Raw genomic sequence first — 24,659 nt, 5'->3', positions numbered from 1 at the left:
GCAAATATAGTTACTTTGATCAAGAAATGGTTTAATATACATAATGATAAGTTATATGAACTATGCAGTATAATACTGTTATATATGAGAAATAAAATCTCATTACTGGCCGCATGACGTCCTTATCAGTTGTGCATAGGATATGGCATTAGCACTAATCTTTACAAAGAAAATATGCAGTTAAGATACATCAATACCAGTAAAAATAGGTAGGAGAAATCTATTCAGAGAATATCCTTGATTCTTTAACAGAGAACAGTAGTAAGATTAAACAACGTGATTATGCAATTCACCGGTGGCAACCTATTGACCAGTACCAAGAGTTCTCAATAATTTCCTTGTGGATACAAACTACTTCATACGTCAACGATAATTCCACAAACCATCAATTGCTATGTATCAATAATTCATATGAACAAAGAACTGTACTACCACTACTGAATTGTATCTTGCATTTAAGGTGCATCTTTCGATAGCTTATTACGCGTCACGTGAAACTTTGATTTTCTGGACTTTTATCTATTCTAATTGTAGTTTGTTTGAAGTTGTTTCTTAGCACGTTGTTTCTTTAACTCATGTTTTAAGCTACTGATTACTTCTTGCTTCCATATGGGAAGGCACAGATGATACATGCACACATCAGGTTGAGGTAAGGCACAGAGGTCCTTGCTGAACAGGATGCAAAATGTTTCTTGCCATCTGGCATCAGAAGGCAAGGCTCCACAGTTTTCCTTCTGAGACAGTACCTGTTTCTTCATCTGTGGAACACGTTACTCCATTCAGCAATGGCAGCTATCAAGACTTGGAAGACACAGATAGGGAAGAGTCTTCTTCCTTGGATATCATTACACATCTTGGGCAAAAGATCTTCGTATAGAAAATAAATCTCTTGACAGTTCCTTGAATGTAGCAGCTCCTTGGCATATGTACAGTAGATGGCTCCTCACATAGGAAGCTTTCTTGAAGAGTGGCCATCTCCCTTTGAACACAAGTTGAAGTTTGCAGTTAGGCGCCTCCTTTCTACCACTGCTGGTTTTGCAGTGACTCAGGTGTCAGAGAAAAAACATATCTTGGGGCAAATCATGCGCCGACAAGCGGTACTTCTCTTAGACAAGTGTGTAAAGAAGGCATATTGCACTTGTCCCTTTTGGAAAGTTATCAAATTCTTGGGACAGGAGAAGTAGTCAACAATGTTCTCTGCTAAGTCAAGCTGGGAACATCAGGACCTTTGTAATAATCAGCAGCAAGTGTCATCAGCTTGCATTGGGGGAGAGAGACTGGACAGAGTACAGTACAATAACCTCCTCCAACTCAATACTGCTTCATGACAGATGCACCATAGGCCTACATGGGGAATCGTAATAGTGCATACTATGAATAGAGAGAAGTAGGTTAGGAAAGAGAATTCCTAACAGAAATGTATACATATAGGATAATGTCTAATTAAGTGTCAGGTGTCTAGTCTGTGAAACATTTCTATTGCATAAATCCTGAGATATTTGGTGTAAAGCTTCACTCTTTTAGTTCAATAAAAAAAGAATACCGGTAAGATAAGGGAAAGGAGTCAAAGGGCACACCAAAAACCTCAGAATTCATGCCTGACACAGCTCCCAAGTATCATACCTTGTCCAGTGCAAAATGAGGAAAATCGATTTCCGACAACATGCATTACACTGTGAGACTGACGAATATTGACAAAAATGCAACTTTGCAAACATTAAAGGAACACATTTCTCACCTTCTCATAGGCCTTATACAAGTCCTGCTCTTGTTGTTGTTCCTCTTGTTGATGAGATTTAAGATCATCATCCAATAACCTCAACATCTGTTGCACATTTGAACTTTTGCTATGCTTCCTGGCAGCCTCCTTATCTGCATGAATTGCTGTGTGATCAAGCTCTTGGGAGTCCCCAGTATCTTTTGAGTGTCGGAACTTCTCAGAACAATTCTCAAACTTCTTGGTGGGACTAGGAACAAGTTCAGACACTGTTACTTCCATAGGTCTGTGGGCAGGGGTCCTTTTATAAGAAGGGCTGGTCAGATCCTTCATGAGTTCCCCTAGGTCATGGGATGGCTCGTAGTAGTTCTTACCACGTAGCTTGAATGAAGACGTGGCTTTTTCACTTAGTGTTGAAGCTTTTCTCTTGGTTTTGTCCTGGGTGGAAAATAAGTTTGAACACCTTCAGAACCACAGCAATAGTGAGCATGTTTATGACATCATCTCTAACTAGTGCCTTATCATTTTGTTTCTGCTCTCCCTCTCCTCAATTAAGAATGAATTTTCTGTTAATGATAATATACATTGTAATTGCTGTAGAGACCAAGCAATGACTACATACAAACCTGAATCTTAGAATCAGCAACCGTTTTGTTGGTACTCTCAGTAGCAGGTACACTGGTATTTTCATCCTCCTTTTCCTTTGCTGCATCAGCATTTTCCACAACATGCCTGTCCGCAGTGCTGACCTCCTGGCTGGTAGTGTGCATTGCGTGGATACTGTTTCGCACATGCTCAGCAAAGTCCTGTCCATTCTCCTGAAGGTCCAGATCACCAAGATAGTAATGCCTAGGAAACAAAACTTCTTTAAAACTCTTGCCACAACCTAGTCTCCTTGCTGATATACCACGCTACCAATACTAATTTCCTGTATGGAGAAGCCCATAGTAGAGATATGTTATTTGCTATTTGTACATATGCTATATAATATGCTGTTCAATGTTGAATGGATTGATGTATAATGTTGTACATTGTAGCAAAGAATATTGTAGAAAAGTCTGCTATTTGCTGATTTACAGACTTCGATATCAGGAGGGCAGCACTCAGCAGCTCACAGGAAAAGAGAGAGGAAAAGGTTGGTACTCACGAGAAGACAGCTCTGACGACACTCAGCTCTAGGGCTTCACTGTCTGTCAAGCCATCATAGACAGTCCCATCCTCATCTTCATCATCTACAGTTCTAACAGTCACAGTTAGTGAACTGTCTGTAGCTCCATAGGACACGTCTCTACAGAAGAGGAATGCCTCTGTCAATTCCTCCTCCGATTCCCCATGAACGCTCTCTTGTTCTTCTGGTTCAACCTCTTTAGACATCTGCTGTTCTAACTTTGAATCAACCTGTTCCTGTTCTGGTAATAGTTCTTTAGTGTCCGTGGGCCTGGATTGTGCTAAGTCAGCACTTTGGACAGGCTCTTTCACAATCATGTCATCAATGCCAGCAGGAGGATGTTGTTGGTCATCCATTAGAGTACTCTCATCAGCATTTGAAACAGTGTCTGCAGTTGTTAGTTTTTCTGTGTCCAAAAGATTTGCAGCTGGTGGCTGGTGCCCATAGTCCACCACAATTGCTTGCATCCTGATGTCAGCATCCTCTTCTTCCTCCACCGACTGCTCCACAATGTCTCTTCCATGCCCATAATCCACCACCTTGGACACGGGACTGATTTTCGGTCCAGATGAAGAGCCGTGTTGGTAGTCTATTGTTGTAGAGCCGGCACCATGGTTGTACTCTACCACAGATGGTTTCTCTTGTTGAGTGGGCTTCTTTCGTGGAATGGTCAAGTTACTTATGCTGGGCAGCATGCACCTCTTAATTATATCTATGGAAGTTGTGGGGAAAAATACAGAGAAAGTAAGCATAATTCATATGTACAATAGTTACAATTCTAACAGGTTTACTTGTGTGCTCAGTCATAAACGATGAAGTCATAACAATCTAGGTGTCAAACATTAAGTATTATACTCATTAATGTAACAAGCATTCTAAAACTGACAATGATACAGGAGCACCATCAAACTATCATATTTAGATAATTCTGAGAAGTAAAATAAACACTGATTCCCGTAGGACAGAATTAAGTATTGAACTTAGAAGTAAGAATTTGAACATGTTTATAAAAGTTGGTTTACCTTCCTCCGGCATTCTGATCCTTTTTTTCTCAGGAAGTCTTTCCTTCTCAGGTCTTTCTTTCCTTTTCTCAGGCATCTTCTTCTGAGTCACCACTACCTTTTCCTTTTCTTTCAGTGGCTTTTTCTTCTGAGGTTGTTTTCCTATTACAACAGTGTCCAGGAAGTTCTTCATCTCTGATGCACTAGAAATCCTGCTTTCTGCTGGTGTCTCCTCAAAGACAGTGTCCAGAAATGCCTTCATTTCTTCTTTCTCCTCCAAGGGGATATTACTCACTACTCCAGCCTTAGGCAGCAAAGCTGCATCTTTCCCCTTTGCTATGCCTGAAGCTTTAGTAGGTGGCTTTTGCTTGTCTGTAAGTCCTGTGTCTGGAACTTTAGACTCTTCTGTTTCTTCTTGAACCTGTGCTGCTTCGGGTGACTCTGGAGCTTTTGGGGGTGGTGGTGGTGTCTCCTTCTTAAGAGGAAGGGGTCTTGTAGGTGGATCTTGGTGTTCAGAAAGGGAATGACTTCTCGCTGGAGGAACTTTCTCCATGCTAACCCCTGTTGGTGAGTCTGATAGAGCAGTCTTTTCACTTGTTAGAAGGGGAGAGGACGCAGTTATGAGTGGTGAGCTTAACAGGGGGGAAGCTACCGTAGTTGTAGCTGTGCTCCCCTGTGCAGATGGCAGCGAGCTGCTCCTAGCCACGGCAGGGACCTTTGGCTGCAGTGCTTCTAAGTGTTTCCTCAGCCTCGGATCGTTCGCTTTCTGGTTTGGGGGCAGGGAAGAGAGCGGGAACTTTCCCAGACGGGAGATAGCCTGCGGACCTGAGGCTGGTTGCTGGAGGAAAGGCGACGCCCCGCCAGGTGAATAGGAGGGTGTGGCACCTAGCTGTGGTGGGGTTGATCCAGACAGCGCTGGAATTGATCCACCGTAAGACGACACTGGATATAAAGGGGGACGGGGCTGCGCGGACATGGAGCCTGGTCCAGGAGAGGACTGAGTGGGAGTTCCCATGGGCATGTTGCGTCCCTGCGGGTGGGGTGCATGTGGCCTGAGAGGGTACATCTGGTGGGGGTATGGGGACGGCATGGGACCCGTCCTGCTGGAGGGCTGGCCACTGTGCTGCTGAAGGGGGAAGGCTGGGACCTGTGCCAGGCGAGGGTCCATGTTGCCTGGCTGGTGTTGCCGTCTCTGGAGCTCAAGCTGCCAGCGCTGCCAACCAACAAAAAGAGCAAGTTACTACAAATGAGATTTTAAGAGAAGAAAACTATGGAACAGGCTATTGTTTTCAAACAATGTACAAGTATACTTTCAGTTCCAAAGTTTCAGTTTCCAAGTTTAATACAATATAATTACAAATTTTGTAATTGTTATGTATTTTGTCCTTATGTCCCTTGTACCATTTCCTAAATAGTAGTGAAGGTACGGTAAATGCATGTAAGTTCTCTGTAGTTTAATGGTAACCTCTTCTTAAAACTTGAATGCTCGTTCTGTCTTCTGCTCACTTACCACAATGTTTCAGCATTGACCTAAAAACTACTGTGAACACTCATTTCACCTTATTGCAAAATCAAATCACTGCGAAATTACATGCATTTACAGTATATCAAGTAAGAGAAATTTTTTTAAAAAGGTATAATGCTTTAAGTACTCAAAAATAAAGAGGAATTGGTTTGTGTTGTCTTCTCACAAACACTCATATACGAATGTGAGCTCTTACATGGATGAAAGAGTGCTGATGAGCAAAACACTGCTCCAGTTGTAGACGTGACACAAGGGGATACTTGGGTACAGTGAAATCTGTGTTGTCAAACGCATCTGTCTCCTGAAGAACCTTCTTCTGCTGGGCCTCAGCCAGTGTCTTACTGTGAACTTCGACCTTCGCCTGAAGGTTGCGTAACAGCTGGTTTTGTCGCTCCAGGTTTTGGATTGAATCCTGGACAGTCATGTTTCCTTCAGCTTGCATCTTCTGAAGCTCAAAAACCTTTGGGAGAAAATCAAAGACATTCTAATGTTTACTGGGACATTCATGATAAGGTCCTGCCAATGTCCATTACAGGATGTCACTACATTGTGAAAACTATCATGTGATGTGTAAGTGACAGCTTGGTACTATACAGGGTTCTCCTCAATATCAATATAAAAGCTGTAACAGTGGTAACACTGAAAATGTTACTTATTATTTTACAGCCACCTTTGTTTATATCTGTGTTAGGACATCACATATCATTTAAGACCCTATGCTTTGAGTTAAAAAGTTAACAGAAAAAATTGAAATCACACATTGTTGCTTTCATAGCAAACAGAGGTGACAAACATAAAGCCAATCTGCCAAAGATAGAGAAACTGCAGCTTGCTGAGATCTTACCTGCATCATAGCACTCCTGAGCTCAGTTGTGTCCACCTTCGGTGTCTTGGGGGACTCCACCTCTGACACAGAGGAGGAGGGTGTGGCGGGAGAGGCAGAGCCATACAAAGATGCACCATCCACAGGGGCTTTGATGTTCTTCCTTAGGCTACAATCTGTAGGACATGAATAAAACTTACTGTCAGTTCCTGTCTTGGAATCAATTTCATCAATCATTCAAAACATTCAACATGTGGATAACAAGGAGCTAAAATGAGGTAATCATGAATCTAAGTCAGAAAAACGTTTTGCAGACACTCAAATCAAACGGATGCTAATAAAACAAGTTAGACAAAGCTATCATTTACTCAAAAAAGTAAACTAGCCCAATCTATACCTTCGGTCTCATGTATTTTGTTCCTAGATTGGAGAGTGTCCATTTAACCCCACAATGTATCTAATCTCATCTTTACTTCTGAAATTTAACAATGTAACCGACCTCTGAGGGAAACCAGCATGGGGGAGGGTGACACAAACAGCCCATGTAGCATCATGGGGGAGCTGGGGTCGATGATACCTGCAGAGAGTGGAAGAACACTGCATCAACTGTCCAGTTTATACATATCCAAATTTAACCACAAATATCCCTCCTAACTCTAAAAACTGGTCATCATACGGCTGTTGCTCAAACAGTTATCAACCTACAGTCAAAACCCTGCCCAAGAAGACCAGTCAGGGGACTGAGGAAATCTGGACTATGTGGCCAGGTGGTCACTATAGACAGGATTCTTAATTCTTGTGTCAATGGGAAAAATTATCAAAGGGACCACCAAAAGTGGTCACATTGGCCTGGTGGTTCTTATGTAGTCAGTTGTACATGTTTGATTGTACTTTGAAATAACAGAAAGGACTGTAACACTACTGAATGTTAACAGGTGCATCTGCCATGTTGCATACCTAAGTCTTGTGCCATCTGACAGCTGGGGAACAGCAACAGCTGCACTCCCTCTGGTAGGACAGCTATACAAGCCTGGAAACAGAAACAGGTGTCAGCCCCAATATCTCATCTTTCAGAGACTATAAACACAGTTGGTCATATGGCACATCACTTATAACAGGATTCTACATCTATTCCATCAAAAATTGATATTCACATTCACATTCATAATGTTACTTATACTTTATAGTAACATTAAGTAAGGCACCGATGTACAAACATAGACTAGGCCTGGGTAGTCTGAGCTGATTGTGCCGCAACAAAAAGCTGTTAGAGAACAAAGGATACCAACCTCCTTTTTCTTTTCCATGAAGTTCAGCAGCGAGACAAGCTTGTTTTCCACATCTATCACTGCCTTTACTTCACAGTAGATGAAGTACTTGTCACCAACATGGACTGTAAAGGGACAGAAAACACATGATTACAATAAACCTAAGCTGTAGCCTTGCCTTGTAGAAATATACAAAATTAGAAATGTAGATTTTCAATCATGCACATACTTTTATACACGTAAAGAATCCTTTGTGTGGCTTATGTTTTGCCAGTAGACAAAAGCTATTTGGCCTCACCTTCCCTATGGTTTGATCCCTTGGGCAGCTTAGTGAAGATGGGGCGAGGCAGATTCTTCTGTAGCTTATGGAAGGGAATCCTGCCACTGATGCAAATCTGCTCTTCCCTGTATGTAATACAGAATTCACCATTAAGAATCAAGAAGAAGAGATTATCTGGCGTATTGGACCACTCAATTACAACTATGATGAGACATAGGAATTGTAGACAAATCATACCACACATGACTGATGAATATTTTGAGGAAAGTAGGTTTGAGCTATACTGTCATAATGGATGCCCGAGTATAACTTTAACACAAATTTGAAAGCACATGTTAGATTGTACATAAGCACATGTTACACTGTACATGTGCTACATGCATTTTTATAGTGACCTTTACTGAAGAAGTTGTTTACGGGCTTTCTTACATCTGTATGGGCAGGAGGGTGCATGTTGGTGAGCGTAGCTGGATTTCACACAGTAGATTCTCCTTGTTCACAAGCTGACCTGTCCAAAGTTCATACCCCTCCTCTGTTAGATCCACTTGTGGCCTCCTAGCTGCTAACATTAAAAAAAAGACAAATAAGAAAACATTACACCTGTCATATCTTAAAACAACCATTTTAAATACCCTCTAATATTCCACCTGATTTCTATATTATTGTACTTTTTCATGATACAATGATTGATACAACAGTTATAAAATGATTGTTCTAACTGTACATTGCTGCTAATCTGGAATTCTACATTTCAGAAATAAAGGAACGTTTTCTGCATAGCTTCTGCATTCAGTCTAAACTAAATTCTAAAACTATAATGTACCTACCTTCCACCATCTGTGCTGAAGGATAGCTTGGGTAGGATGGCGCCACATGAGACATACTGGAGGGTCTAGGTGCACTGACTGGTGGGTAGGATGGATGTGGTCTCTGGGGCAACCTGGCAAGACCATGTCAACAAAGGAAACGTCAGTGTAGTACAGGACATGAAAATGGTGGAAGCTAACGCTACAACAACCATATTCAGCCAAAATTGTGTGTGTAAAATCATCACAACTTTTTGTGAAGTCATATCTTTAGTGGTCTTTAAGCCTGTCTCACACAGCAAGAAAATCAATTGGATGATGAGGCTGCTAGCTCTAAGTGACATTTAGAGATATTTAGAGATCGGCCGATGTTCGCAGTTCCCCAAGACAAGTTCCCCGTCCAATGTGATGGGGTAGATTTTCAGGTGAAAATATACTTGAGTCTATGCCAATCTTTATATTAGGCAACCATTAGCGATCAACAAAAATAAAAAATAAACCAAAGCCCATTGACTGCGTGACAGGGATAAAAGGCCAGAAAGTACTGCACTGAGAGAGCCAACAAACAAAACAATGTTAAGAATTAGAAAATGAATAAACCAATTATATAGCAAAATTACGAACGTGAAAAAATAACCTTTTCGGTGGAAGTGAAAATACCTTTCTGCATTTTTTCGTCATGCAAATTATGGATATGTAAAATGTTATACAGTTACCAAGCAGGTCAATTGTCTGGCTCCCACATACCTTGTCTGTGCTGAGGAGGCCATGAGAGGGAATGTTTGAGACCCCCCAAACACTTCAAACTGCACAACGGCGTACGGGAGGACATGTCGAGGGCGCTTCAGCATGTCCAGGTCTCCAAACTCATACAAGTAGTACTGTGGGCATGATAAAATGTAGCAATTAACATGGTCACAAAAGTGTACTTAACATTTTCAATCAAAAATCATGAAGTGAAATATAGTAAATGATGTTAAAGGTAGAATTACTAATGACTCCTATTGATAAACTTTGGGCATGCAATATAACGATATAGAATAAAACAAATTTTCTTCATTCATGAATCATATATTACATTTCATGGCAGGACTTTCCATCTTCATCTATTCACTAATAGACAAACAAACAAACTGATATCAAAGATACCGTACCTGTGCTGCATGGAAAGCCTGGTTTGGTTGAAGGCTCCCAATTTCAGCCAATGCTTTGGACACATGGCAATCAAAGTTTGGTGTTGGCTCTGTAAAATTCCATGAGTTGTTCTCCACCACTGACTTCATCTTTCCCTATAACATAAGTACAGAACAATGGGGATCAATTATATATATATACTTAACATGACTTTCTAAGGAAATTGCACTTTCTAAGCAAGTAAGTGATTCAAAAACAATGAAATGTGTATTTCAGTTCATCGGATTGCTTTTCAGCACCGAGGACAAAGATTTCAATATTGATATCTGCTGTAAGGCTAGTCTGATTCTCACACAACTGTGTGATGTATTAATGGAAAGTTGTCCTTAAGCTGAACCAAGGCTGAACAGTTGGAGTACTTTACCTTGATGACTTTGAAGATGATAAGAAATCCCTTGGTGCCATTTATAAGGGGCCCTGGCTTGATGATGTCCGCATACCTAGACACGTACACACCTACAGAGACATTCATTATCAGTTATTGATCAAGACTTTATCATCGTATCTAGACAAGTGAGGTAACTCATCAGGCAATAGTACCAGGCAATGAGTGAACAATGTGAACTAGATGCACAAAAGGCAATTCATCAGTATACTTTCATCCATAAATATGCCAACAATTCCTGAGTTTATATCTGACAATTTTCAGAAACATAAAAGGAGAAAATGTGCAAAGTTGCTGACCTGCACCATTTCAACAAGCTTTGTAGAACAATGTTCTGTGAGTATATTCCTGTTGCTGTACAACCTGACTTACCCATGTTGGGATGTCCTAGGCTGGAGAGAAAGCTGCTACCAACCGTCAGTCCTGTCTGACACACCTTCTGGGCCTGGTGGAGAGAAAGTTTAACAATCGTTCAATTATCTTTACTCCTGCCAATGTAAATCATACAGAAATGAATAGTTTATTACATTAACCTAAATGAAAAATGATGCTACTAACTTCCCTCCAAACAGTAAAAAAAAACATCACTGCAGGGTCTATGGCAGATTACCTCTAAGCAAATGGAGTCTTTTCGGAATATCAAACAGCTAAAAATTTAGTAAAAGGAGCACAAACTGATCTTTCAATGGAAAATGACAAGAGAACCTATTGGCACCATTTGGCTTGCGGTGTGCAGCTTTGTTGAGCAAGAAATCATAAAGTTTCTACAACATTTCAAAGTAGTCCTCCAGAAGTATATCTTACATCTTCGAAGGTGTCCAGGCATAGGAAGCCGAGCTGTTCTGCCAGGTCCTTGTCTGTCCTGCCCTCCCCCTTCATCTCCCTCCTCTTCTCATGGAACTGGAAAGGCACAAGATTTGTATCACATTTGTAATACAATAAGATTTACATACATTATGTCATTTGCAATCAAATGTCCAACTATATCAAGCCAGAGACCTTTCTAATGCTATTCAGACTTACAGAGCATAATAACTACAGAAAGACCTGACTCTCACAAACGCTTGTTATATCAACCAGCTGCGACAAACGGACAAAAAGGTAACTAACAAGTGGTTAACTTTTTTGACTTACATACTCAAATATCATTTATTATCAACAGTGGCATATCTCAACTTAAAATCTAACTTGCAACATACCTCAATATTCATTCTAAAACAAACACTTCTTGGTCTTCATGTATCTACCTTCCTTCTATAACAGCCATAAGACAAGACAACTAAAAAGGTGTACCTCCTTGACTAGCTCCTGGTTGTGGACCATGTAGATTTTGAGGTGTTTGATCTTGTTCTTCATGGCTGGATCCCTGTAGCACAGGGACACCTGAGGAAGCAGCTCGTGGGTGAACTCACGGGACGTCAGCGAGATCTCCTCCAGTAGTTCTGTGGGGCAAAAGTACAGATGAGTTGATACAGTTAATAGTGAGATGCAAGCATACACTACAGGACAAGTACCCGTTAACACATAGTACATGTTTGTGGTCTAACCATCAAATACATTATACATGGTTGCACTCAGATATCTAGGCCCCATTCATGATACAAAAATCTAAACGGTTTTATTTGTTTCCAACTTAAAATGCTTCACATTTTGCGAGCAAACTTGCACTCACGCTCAAAACGGTTTACATCGATTTGCATAATGCAATCTCTCCTGCTGGGTCTGTTGTGATTTTGTACTTCAGCCTCAGAGCCTTGGAAATTTCTTTGATCGGCACTGAACTAGCTACTGTCATGCCTTGGAAATCTCTTTGAACAAATCCTGGTTCCGAAATATGCAATCAACTTTCTTTTACATCTCCTGATTCCTCAGAATATACATAGGGACTGCTGTTCCTCAGCCCACCAGTTAGAACTCGAGTTGAGGGCCTTTACAAGATTTTATGACTAAACAACGCGGCCGAAATATCCAATTCACAGCTAAAAACTTTCACCTTTCCGGGCTAACCAAGAGTGACATCACAAACTATGACCCAACGTACTCGGGGGTATAATGTCGTAAACACCAAGGCAAACCGGTTTCATGCCGCTTTTGGGTTCATGATGATAATTATCTGTAACCATTTTATTACAAACCGTCACAGACCCCCTCCGAGAGGTGGCTCAGAATAAACCTGGCAAATTTATTCCTATCAATATTTCAATTGAAAAATTTAGATTATTAGATGCACTGGCAAAGTCAAAGTACACACAGGCATGTGGATCATAATAAGCAGTTACAATGTATGATATGTTATATCATCATTTATTGCAGAAAGAAACTGTATCAGATAGACATGCATATGCATTTTCATAATTTTCATAACTCAGTCTTATTATTAGACATGGGTTCCCTCTGAGGTACAAATGTATATTATAACCCAGTTGATCAAACAAGCTGAAGGATTCATATTTCTTCATATGAATGGAGATCATTCTATGCCATGCAATGTGATAATTTATATCAGTAGGCACTCAGCCGAATGACTTTCCATATCAAACTTTATTAGGTGTACCATTCACCAGAGGAGAAACCAAGGTTATTTGGGGGATAACATGAAAAATGTGTACCTTGTGATGCTATTCTAAATATCTTTGGATTAGTCCGTTAGTACAGAGGATAAAATCAATATACTTCAAGCTGAATGTCATGGTGATACAACTCAGTGCACATGTAAATTTTTACATACCCTCTTTGGACAAGTAGATTGTGTAAGCGCTGATTCTATTGATGCCAGTCAAAAGAATACCCATTTGTCAGAAAATGCATTACAAGTCAGTAAGTCACGAAATACCCTTGGTAAATAACCCCCACTGTGCCTCACAAATTTCCCTCTTAAAATGCAGGTAATGCATTCTAGAGAGTTAGACTTAGAGTAACTTAGACTGCCATTCCACACTAACTCAGGTGACCTCAATACGACAATTGCCCAATGTGCGGCCAAAGGAATGTAGGTTTTGAACCAGTCTCACACCGGGAAGGACCCCTACTCTTTTCGATAAGTGCGGTGGGTTCTTTAACATGCTCGAGGTGTGACTCTCCTCAAACACGTGACCTTCATTTAACGTCCTGTCTGAGAAACGTCCCTAACTGAAGCTAGGACTAGTTTACACCTGAGTGACGTGAGAAAAGTCATGTAAAGTGCATTTCGCGAGGGCACAACATCTGGGCATATCAGTGGTTTCGAACTTGGGACTGCTTTAAATTTGTTCTGGTTGAAACGCCCTACCGATCGCGTCACACGACGCCACGTAATGTCACTAAAAAGATAACAAAATACACAAAGCATTTTTATCAAAGAAATTTGTTGAGCACGCTGTCAAATCGCTTGGTGGCAATGAGGTCACCAACATGCTGTGCACAGGTCCAGTGCGATATGTGCATTTACACATGTATGTCATACCTGGGCCGCAAAAACTTTTGATACGGATATTCTTGACCGGGGGTTATCACACAAGTTTCTACTTTTATCACATGGGCTACCATAGAATATTTAGAATGCATTTTGAGTGCAGTGAGTGTGCCGCTGTTGAAAATTTGGATACTGAATTCGGATGTTGGAATGTGCAGCTGTTAAAATTTTTTGTTCAAGGACACCAACTTTTCTCTTTTCTGGAGCATTTCACATTGAAATAACAGTTTTCTCAGGTGTGTATGACATAAATAAAATACAACATGGTGTATTCTACATCACCTTCGGTCCCAGCCCTCACGCAGGTCAGACCTACGGCCGCTGGGCGATCCGACCCACAGTTGGGCTGGTACCTCAGGTGATACGGAGTACCCTGTGTTGTATTCTATATGGAAACCTGTCTGTAATGAAACCTAGACTCCCCGACCATTTAGTCAGGCTATATTGGAACCCTAGCTGCCAACACTCAAAAAACCGTTGGGCTAAAAAGGAGAGGGTGCGGGTGGGCAACAAATGTAGTTGTAAACCTGCTTAATGGTGAATCAAAATGAACATGCCACCTTGGGACTTTGGAGCTGTATCTATTCTAAGTATTCTTACTGTTTGATCCACTAAAGTGTCATAATATCTAGTATTCCAACATTACCGGTAATCAACTATCATTGTAACATAGCAAAGCAACCAAACGACCAACCTACAAACAAACAGACCAACAAACCTTCAACTCTCATCTTAACTTGATGACAATATTAGCAAAATTAAACTTTTGTTATTCTAAGGCCTAGGAAAAAAATGTTGTGGTTTCTATTACAGTCCTGAAAAAAATAGGGTCGGTAGGTAGGGTTTCCCTTTTCTTCTTCTTTTTTACTGGTGACATCAGTACATCAAATGCACTGACTGTTGGCCTCACAGTGCACTCAATCCTCATGTGCTGGAGCATGAGAATTGTGAGGTAGTGGCAGCGTCATCAATGTCGATCCATTTAGTGGGTTTTGGGCCACTCCCACATTGTATTCGAGGATGGATCATGCTGCCCGGAGGGGTGAACTAAATCTACTAAAACTTAAAAGCACCCCCAGAATAAAATTACCAATTGACAGGTGAATTACATGTATAATAATTACTAAATACAGTTATAGTCTATGTCATTGTCCGGTTTCTATCTGACTGTCATAACATTTTAACAAATTTCTTTGTTTATTCTATAATAATTGATGCAAAGTTAAAAAAAATTTCTTTAAATCCCAGCTTAGTAAAGGGACTCATTCACCAATTGCAATTTCTAATCAGCGCTAGTAAAAATCAGCACTGATTAGAAATTGCAATTGGTGAATGAAAAATCAGCGCTAGTAAGTGACTTCGCTCATAGAAATATAATTGCGACTGAAACACTGCCCTCTACTGGTATCTACCGGTACTGCAGATGATGCGCCATTACTCTCACGCATTCTCGCAATATTTAGCGATAGTTGATGAATCCAACATGGCGGCTGAATTTACGTTTTTCTGTCGAGAGCCGCACTCTCTTTCTGACGGATTTTTGCGTTTCAGGCAGAATAAAACAAGTTGACTATGGATGCAAACATGTGAAAAAGTATCTGTAACTTTATTAACTTGTTTGGTTGGGGGTCGGATCGGATGAGAAATAGATAATTCATAACCATAGCCTCTGTATTGTATGAATGATATAACTTATTCACATGGCAGGTAATGTTTTATTCATTGCAACAGCAAAAGCAATCCTTAATGTTTACGTGCAAGAGAAAAATGAAAATTCACACCGAAAAATGATCAAACAATAGGAACAAAATGTTCAACAAATTGTGATATTAGTACTACATGTAGTACTACTACATTTATTCTGTGAACGCAAAATATCAGATATACCGGTAGTATTTAGGTACATGATTGTAAGTGATCATTTTCACAACCGAAATGTTAACCACAAATTGCATGTGAAAAATGTGTGCATGAAAAAATTGCACATGATGACGGTATACAAATCAGTTGATTCATCACTTATGTTTGGATGTTAGATGCACTGAGGCTGGTTCTCATAGTCATAGGATTTTCAGCACATACTTACATGTGCGTCAGTGTGTGGAACCAAAGAGATCATATAGGAAGGACTGAGCTTGGAGTTGGAATCAGTCTCTATTCTATTCATAAACGTTTGATTCATGTGTGAAAAAAGCAATTGACACATAATGATATGTATACGAATTGCCCCGAAATTTATCCCGAGGGGCCGGAAGCTTCTCTGCTATTGTTAACACAAAGTCACGATGGCGCAACCGAGAGACGAGGACTTTGTTTGGAATGATTTTACGGACTTGAGGGGATTTTGAAGACGATCTGGCAGAATTGGAGGCAGCTGAGAACAGCGCGGAAGATAAGTCCATTAATAGGAGTGCTACAACTCGCGGCTATAATGTCCTTGTTAAAACATATCGTTATTAACGCATTTAAGATTGTGTTTGCTTATTTAACTACAATGTTTAATGATAATACATGTATCCCGTGTATCATTTTCATATACTACCGTATTTTCTCGATTAAAGTACGCACTTTTGAAACTTTTCAAAATCCGAAAAGTGTCTCAGGATATCGCCAAAGCGGGGGTGCGTACTTTGTTTGAGGTCACTGTCTGGACAACTTGGAACAGAACCTCAAACCAGCCGGAACAAGGACGAGGGGACCTTAGAATAGCACCGATTCGTCCATAAAACGTTTGGATAAGAATGTTGACGCGTGAAAATAAAGTTGAACTTCAATGAACGACAGTGTTTCGTATGTGTATCATTGATATTAACACGACAAATAGATATGTACCGTACTAGTACATAAGAAAGCTGACGTACTGAGCACCCGGCGCCCGGATCAAGTCATGCCGCCGGCATGGTTCGGCACCCAGTCGATCCCAGTGCCCAAGGAACCCCGAAAAAAATACCGGCACCGTAAGTACACCATATAAGACATCCGTACTGACATGAATTCTTTTATTTTGTGATTTTCGAAGAAGAAATACAAATCCCGATCCCCGGTGACGATGTTGTTTTGAAGTACGTTTCACCACTTCCGGTAACTTCGGCGGCAAAATTTTAGATAAAAATGCACCTTAAAATATCTTCAAAGCGGACTCTTTGACAGATGACTCCTTTCTTCTAAAGTTGGCCCGTTAAATTCTGCGCATGCACCGATATAAACGTCATAATAGTATTAATACGCATAATTTCGGCAGGTATATCAAAGCTCGGACATAGAAACTCGGCCTGTCCTGCCGCCTCCATTTCCCGCCACGAATTTGGCAGCAGCCAATAAGAGATGCGTATCGCGATTACGTCACGCAATATTTGCATAGTATTACGCAATCCAAGCCTCGGGAGGCGTGTCGGGGCAGCGAAGGGCAAGGCGCGGCAGGAAAGCATTGCGGTTTTCCAGTTTTCGGTTGGATGTAATGCCGTATTTGACGGGGAAATACCGGGTCTCGAACTTATATAATCATTTCTCGGTCTTACACGAAAATGATAAGAAAATAGGCCGCCTATATATATAAGTAGGAGACGACTTTCGCCATCAGCCCGTTTCTTTTGACAGTTGTCTGCCGGGCCGATCGGTATGGTATGCGTTGCCGTGAAAACTATATATGTTATTTTCAAGTTCGACGGTCGCGTTCTTCGGATTTATATAAAAAAATAACTATATATCGGCAGTATCGGGAGAGTGTTTTCTGACCACATCATTCTCAATTTCTTACCCAGTGTTGTGAATATGATCGCAATTTTCCTCCGATGATTTGCACATCTGTCTCACGGCCGGCGCTATTATATGAACCGAGCAGGGTAACCATGATGAAGTTCAACGTGTTTGTAAAGGATGAAAGAGTTCCCGCTAGAATACTGCAAGAAGTTACGACACAATCACTTAATAAACGACTTAAATGTATTTTTAAACAATTATTTGTGGTAGTAACCGCCTTCAGGACATGTACTTGTCCGAACATTTCAACTGTGGCATCGGCCCGGAGAAGGGGTGCGTACTTTATTCAGGTTTTCTCATTTTACGTTTCAAGGCCGCAAATTTGCCTGGAACTTTGCCCGAATCGGGGGTGCGTGCTCTAATTAGGGTGCGTACTTTAATCGAGAAAATACGGTAGTACATGTAGTTGTTTAGGAAAAGATATCGCTGGCAACGGATGGAATTCTGATACAACATTTACCAAACATCCAAGTTCCAACAGAAACCGTGATGAATTCTATTGTATCTTTAACAACTCCAGTACATGCCCCATATTGGCACATTGCAACATACATGCTGCTGAAGGCTGTTAAAAGGCCTTGACAGTTGACTTTGCCACTAATTATTGATAGATACAAACAGTTCATAAGCCAGGCTGATCGTCTTGAGTCCTGCATATGCATATTGCGTTCTGGGACAGGGCTGGGATTTGCAGGTGTATCCGGGACAGTGGAATTAATTACTTGGAACTTGACTGTGCATGCTGTGCACCCCCCCCCCACAAAACTGCATAAAAAATTCTACTCTGCTACCACCATTCCTTCATTAATCTGCTGTTTTAGTTTTAATTATAGAATACTTAGTGAAAACTACAAGAACACTTAGTGAAAACTACTCCCAAACCAAACTGGAGATTTGCTTGAGAATGTCGTGAATGATAAGTACAGTAAGAATCTTTGTGACCAAAACAGGTTTTTCCAGCAAGTCATTTTGAGTTGCATGTACCATATGTAACACATTGTGATGGACTGGCCTAGGCTTGAGTCACAAGCTATTATCCATATACAAGTCTTCTTCTACAGGTACAAATCAAATGTGTAGATCAAAACAACTGCCAAAACCAGTCTTCCCAATATTCTACACAATGTGGACAGACCTTCAAGTTCTAAAACACAGCATGTACATTTCACAGGTTGTTTTTAGGCCTAGAGCAATGGCTTACAAACCTTTTCATCGTGTCAATACTTTTACAGAGCTGCAATCTTTACAAACCAAACAAATTATTCTAAACTAAGCTATGAAAACAATCCCTCTCTGACACTTCTAAATGGCACTTTTAGCATTTGTACAGTCTGTGATGATAGATGGCAGACCACTTAAATTGAACCATCTTTGGGTCTTATGATTATGAATGACTTGTTATATCATTACACACCAAAGATCATTACATTTCTTGTCATGAAATAGTATATATCTGGGTAGACTGAACTGTGGAAATACATATTAAACATTTATATATATATACATTTACTGTTTACTTGTATTTATTCTAAATATCTGTGGAACAGGTACCAACATTAGACAGTCACAGTACCTTTTGACTATTTGAGCGTATGTTGATACTAAAGATACAAATGTAAATGTTGACTCATGCTATCATATTCTGTATATACATGTATATGATGTGGACTTACAGTTTTGTTAACGACTGACTGCTATACAAGGACCTGATGGATTTTACAAGGACCTGATGCATTTTGATAATACAGTAGATCTATCATACATTCACATCAATATTAAGGCATGTATGTCATGCATTTGAAGCTCATTAAAATACATATCGTATATGCATTTACTTGAATCATAATATGAAAAACTCCAGGAACAACTAGTACTGACAAGATCAGCAGACAGCATTCCTGCTAATAGTAATACAATTACTGTTGCTAGGAAATACCATTCCAAGTATTTAGAATGAATACCTTTTGAAAAGACCAGATAGCCAGCAAGTTTCTGATTCAGTCAACAGAATACTGTAAATGCAGAAATGCTTGCGGGGATCTAATTTTGTCGTAGGGAGAAAATGGAGTGTTCGCGGTGGTTTTGAGTTCGCGTTTGAAACAACAGTAGCGCTACAGACAGTACAGTCACACAATGGAGTCGCTTTTTCTGTGCAAACTGTAAAATGCAGAAATGTTTGCGCCGACTTTGCAGTGGTTTGTGGTAAAGAATTCACTGCGAAAACTGCAAGCTTAAAACCACCGCAAACATTTCTGCATTTACAGTAAATCTATATTTGCACACAAAATGTCCATAACTTTGCATATGCAGACATCTTCGGCACTTGAGGATATAATCATTAAATGTCATATTAATGGGGTAGAATTTCTACCCTGGGTAGTCAGAATACAATGAGTATATCTCTACAGCCAGCCTTTTCTTATAGTTTCGGCCTGTTCACGGAATGCAATGAGACCCATGATCTACAACTTCAACTTACTGTAGTTTGTTCCCCAGATAACCCCATCAGAGGCAAAGTAGGGGGATTTACATGGTACCAGTACAAAACTGCTTATTTATTGCTTGACTGGTAAAAAAAACAGACCAGAAAAAAAATCAGTAGACCATTTTTTTTTACCGTCGGATTAGACAATGAACAGTACCAGCAGGCAGTCACATATTTTGGGGATTTAAATACCACAATACCAAGAAAGTAACAATTGAAGGGCAAGACAGAGCAGATAAGCTTGTCATCGCTACTCTCTTTCTAAGATGTTAGCAGTAAATTCACTTGTATCTGAAACCAAAGAAATGCAAAACTCTCAGCATCTGTGGCGGTTCTGCAAAAAATGTTGCCATCTGTATTGGAAATCACCCCATGGACAATATCATCACAACCCCTTTCAAGTTCCTTGGTGGTTACATCTCAGCTAGCGGCTCCTCTGGCCCTGTTGCTGACATCCTGAGGGAATCAATCATAGGCTCAAATGATAAGAATGGGATTATCATGAACATCGACGCATCACCTATTAGAGGAGAGTACAAATGCGAGATCTATAGAGTCTACGTACAAGGCGCTAGTATTAAGTACCTACTGTCAGTCCATGACGTCACACGTTCGCACCTACAGAAACTGAGCAGCAGCGTCACCCAATACCTGAAGAAATGGGCTGGCATGAAGAGGTCAACAAACCCTGGAATCCTGTACCACAGCCAGGGCCTTGGTCTTGTTGTTGGTCTTGTCTCGGTAGAACAGATCTATCTCCAGGAACATGCTGCCGTCATCGCATCAGCTGTTACAGTAGGCGACCCGAGTGTCCAGAATGCACTCGAAGCAAAAATAGAAAGGGAAGGATCCTTAAGGGGCAAGTGTACGGGCAACCTGGACTGTCACACACTTGTGAATGACACTCTCGAAACAATGTCCAGTCCCATTCCACAAGACATTCAAGCAAACCCCCACCAAACGAAGGAAAAGTTGTGCAAGAGGGTAAAAGCCCATCTTCGTTAGACCGAAGACAAAAAGATAGAAGAGCACTGCAGATCCCTTACAGTACAAGGAAACTGGGTTGAACTTGTTGAACTTGAACAGTCGGACACTAAATGGAGAAGCTCTCTGTGTAATTACCCTCGAGGCGTCTTCGAGTTTGCCCTGAGTAGTATGGTCAACTGGCTGCCTACATGTGACAACCTGGTTCGATGGGGGAAAGTACTGTCCTCTAAGTCTAACTGTCCCCTTTGCCATGGTCACCAAACACTGCGACATGTTTTGAACGGTTGTCCGGTTGCCCTGAAGGACACTAAATACACCTGGCGACACAACAGCACCAAGTCAGGACAACAGGTCACCATCAGGAGCGACTTGAGCGCAGATTCAGTAGACGGGGGGTCACATGCTACCATCCCACCGGACATTCTACCCATGTCGCTTATTCCAGACATTTGTATACAACAAAAGCTAACTCTTGTAGAACTTACTATTCTTTTTGAAGATAATGCCCGTAATGCAGAGGACAGAAAAGGGGCAAAATTTGAGGATTTGTTGAATGAAATTCACATCCATAGCAGCTACAAAGCTACACTTGTCACAATTGAAATCGGTAGTAGGGGGTGGGTAAGTGGCATGAACACCTCGAAGCTAAAGTCACTGTGTGTTGTTAGCCACAAGGACAGGGAAGTACGTCACCTGAAAAGCAGGCTGGGAAAATGTGCAATCTGTGCCTCATATGCCATATACTGTGCTAGGAACGTTGGATGGGAAAATCCCACGGGATTGTTCTCATGTTAATGATAGTATAGTAACGTACCATGAAACAGTGCAATAGTGAACCAGTGCAATATGTTTCTATGTAGTTTGACAGTATCAATCATATATGTATAGAGATTCTTTTTATGCAGTTTCGGTGTCTGAACAGTCCGACGCACACGACTTACTTTTTACCTTGCGCCTCCTGGGTGTCCTAACCCAGACAAGGGGCTGTCCTAGGTGTTTTTAAATATTCATCTTGTATTTGTATGTCTGTTCCAAGTACAATAAAGATGATTTTAACTCTTTATCTATAAACATTCAAAGGTTGAGTCTACAATTCTGTCTTTCTGATATGAAGGTTCATTTTGAGGTTGCTCTTTGATAAGTCAGCAGCCATGCTGAAAGAAATGTTAAGCTTGAGAGCAGAAAAATAATTGGTACCTTTGGATTGACTATTTCCACAAAATTAAAATGTTGTATCTTGTTGCATTTCTGTATCCTTTCACCATATATATCAGAATAGTTGAGTGTCTATTATTCCTTTCTACATATTAGAATAGTCGATTGTTTATTATCATGTTCAAATACAGTCAAACCTGCCCAAGCGACCACCTTTTCAACCCGACCACCTGCCCATGGTGACGCCTTGTTCTCGGTCCCAAAAATTTTCCCCATAGGCACAAGCATTAACTGGATTGTTTATTGACAACACTTTTATCATTCACACCATTTGAACAAATAAAATTTGTAGCACTCAGAGAGACCTGTATTCCTGCCTTGTTCTCCAAGATATGATATAGTTCTACTGTACAATTTAATCTGGTCCAGGTCCTGGGATTTCTTTACTGGACTGTACTTGGCCCAATTCTGCCATCTACCCACATGCACAGTAAAGACTTTAGACAGAAATGGGACATGGGCCCTAATTCATGGCTGGCCGAATGATGTGAAAAGTTCCTTATGTTTACACTACCTCATCTGTATATACAGTACTCCAGACTGCGATAAAGTAGTGTACAACAAAAAATCCATCTGGTTATCATTACCCCGGATAACTGCCTTAACCTTTGACTTGTAAACTCTGCCTACGTGTCTACAAACCGACAATCCGAGGAGATAGAAGTCTTTTCTAAGAAATAAACAGAATGAACACAACTTTCATGACTAACTTGATGACTGGTAAATTATACAAAATTTATGTGAAAATACAAATAACTTTTATCATTCAGATATCATATAGTTGCAAAAGTAAGATACTAAGAAGCAATATTAATGCTGTCAGGCATATCCTAGTTCGATTTTTTAATGATTCATTTTGATTTGTAAAATATTGCAGTACTAAAATCAAAAGAATACATGAGGTATAAACGACGAGCAAGCATAATTAACTATGTGTAACATCTTAGCTGGACTTGCACTTGCTATCAATAACAACTGACAAGACTATCTGAGTAAAGTCAGATAAGGCTATCTCCTAAAACAGCAAATAAGTTATTTTCTCCTTTGAAGGACTAGACCTTTTACCAGAGTCTTAACTGGGTCAAGAACTCTGAGCCACTATCAAAGTTCAAACCTCCCCCCTTTGTAAAGGTTGTAGAGTTGCTATCTACTGGACCACAACATCAAATTACAAGATGCACAGTAGGTATACAACACATAAATACTTACCTGCTGACTAGATGAATTTCAGATAATGTCCTGAATAGAGTGCTTACAATAGTGTCAGTCTCCAACATTTCTATTCTTATGATCTGCTGTAACATCTCCGACTCCGACACTTAAATGTAACTACAAATGTCTAGACAGCTGCCAGCAAACTTGTCAATCACAGACACCAATCCTGCAACCTTACAGGTACGTATTGTAGAATTTTGGGGCCAAACCTTCAAATATTCTGAATTGAAAAATCTCCATTACTATTTTTCATCATGTATTTGCAACATTTTTTCATGTTTCCATTTTTCAGCATTGGTAAACAACGCGAAAGAAAGCCATGCAAGTCCCATAGTTTTCAGTAGCCTCCCAAAAACTTCCACCATACAAAACTCAGGTGGCAGTGGGATGTGCTCGTAGTCTAACACGTTCTCACACAACAAAGTCGCATTCATATGCTGGGAATATTGCTGTGTATTGTAATAAGGTAAATTCAACTTATGATGTAGAAAAATGACTAAGTAAAAAAACACTTAAACAGTGACTTGGTTTTAATATTTTGATCGGTCAAATTCTGCAATACATACATTTTAAGGCAATCTATGACAATTGATTGGCTCTATTTAAAAAAATGTTGCAAATGTATATGCACCTTTGAGACTTACCTGGCCTCATGCACACATGCAACACTTTTGATATCAATATTAATTCATAAATGACATTTCACCTGCACCTGAGCGAGCAGCAAAAACACAATATACAAATGTATTAACAAAGGTAATTTCAGCTAGAATTCTTCACTAGCCGATGCTTCCAACAGAACAAAACAAATTAAAACAAAACTAAACAAGCATTTCTGATTCTTCACAACTTTCTGGTGATTTGAGCCTAGAGTTAATGTACAAGAAATTTGCATAAAACAACAATTCACACACACCTGGCAAATATCAGCAAAACATTCGTTAAGTCTTCAAGAGTCTTACCTTTTTGTACTGATCTCTTCCTTGGAATAGTGAAGCTCTTCATAGCCTCAAAAATCCTGCCCGGGTCTTCTTGGGGTACGGCCGGAATGTCTTCTTCTTCTTCAAACAACGTTTCCTCCTCGACCTCGCCCTCCCCCATGCTTCCTTCGTCCTCCATGTTGTTTTCCGACTGCGGCGAATTGTCAGAATCGACGCTCGCATTTTCCTCACTGTCAGGGTTTCCTCTCTCACCCGCTCCATCCCGATCGTTCCCTGAACTATCACTGTCCTGGTCATGTCGTGGTAAGGACAGCTTCTCGAACAAGTTAGCCATTTTTGGCCAATCTTCTGCGGATCACCTCATAATTTTTCTCACCTGCATGCTTGCAGAAGACAGCCGTCCAATGTGGACCAATCGCAGCGCTCCTAATAAAATTCA

General features: G+C 40.5%; 1 protein-coding gene across 4 annotated transcripts in view; it reads right to left on the bottom strand.

The window, feature by feature from the left end:
• Positions 1-24,635, bottom strand: part of LOC136435166 (uncharacterized) — a 40,091-nt gene extending 15,456 nt beyond the window's left edge. For 3 of the 4 annotated variants that reach the window (XM_066428404.1, XM_066428406.1, XM_066428407.1), the window contains exons 1-19: positions 24,242-24,635; positions 11,461-11,609; positions 10,972-11,067; positions 10,540-10,612; positions 10,147-10,238; positions 9,743-9,877; positions 9,336-9,469; positions 8,610-8,722; positions 8,212-8,344; positions 7,801-7,907; positions 7,524-7,627; positions 7,192-7,264; positions 6,734-6,811; positions 6,256-6,410; positions 5,608-5,871; positions 3,908-5,099; positions 2,865-3,597; positions 2,344-2,566; positions 1,739-2,155 (exon numbers count right to left, since the gene is read on the bottom strand). In XM_066428404.1, the coding sequence (XP_066284501.1) occupies positions 1,739-2,155; positions 2,344-2,566; positions 2,865-3,597; positions 3,908-5,099; positions 5,608-5,871; positions 6,256-6,410; positions 6,734-6,811; positions 7,192-7,264; positions 7,524-7,627; positions 7,801-7,907; positions 8,212-8,344; positions 8,610-8,722; positions 9,336-9,469; positions 9,743-9,877; positions 10,147-10,238; positions 10,540-10,612; positions 10,972-11,067; positions 11,461-11,609; positions 24,242-24,554 (4,584 nt within the window). In that variant the 5' untranslated portion in view covers positions 24,555-24,635. The remainder of the gene's footprint in view (positions 1-1,738; positions 2,156-2,343; positions 2,567-2,864; positions 3,598-3,907; positions 5,100-5,607; positions 5,872-6,255; positions 6,411-6,733; positions 6,812-7,191; positions 7,265-7,523; positions 7,628-7,800; positions 7,908-8,211; positions 8,345-8,609; positions 8,723-9,335; positions 9,470-9,742; positions 9,878-10,146; positions 10,239-10,539; positions 10,613-10,971; positions 11,068-11,460; positions 11,610-24,241) is intronic. The other variant, XM_066428405.1, reaches the window with a different exon arrangement.
• Positions 24,636-24,659: the final 24 nt, after the last annotated feature.

This window comes from Branchiostoma lanceolatum, chromosome 5 (assembly GCF_035083965.1).
Source record: "Branchiostoma lanceolatum isolate klBraLanc5 chromosome 5, klBraLanc5.hap2, whole genome shotgun sequence".
NCBI lineage: Eukaryota > Metazoa > Chordata > Leptocardii > Amphioxiformes > Branchiostomatidae > Branchiostoma > Branchiostoma lanceolatum.
The sequence above is the reverse complement of the archived record's forward strand: the minus strand, read 5'-3'. Positions and strand labels throughout refer to the sequence as shown.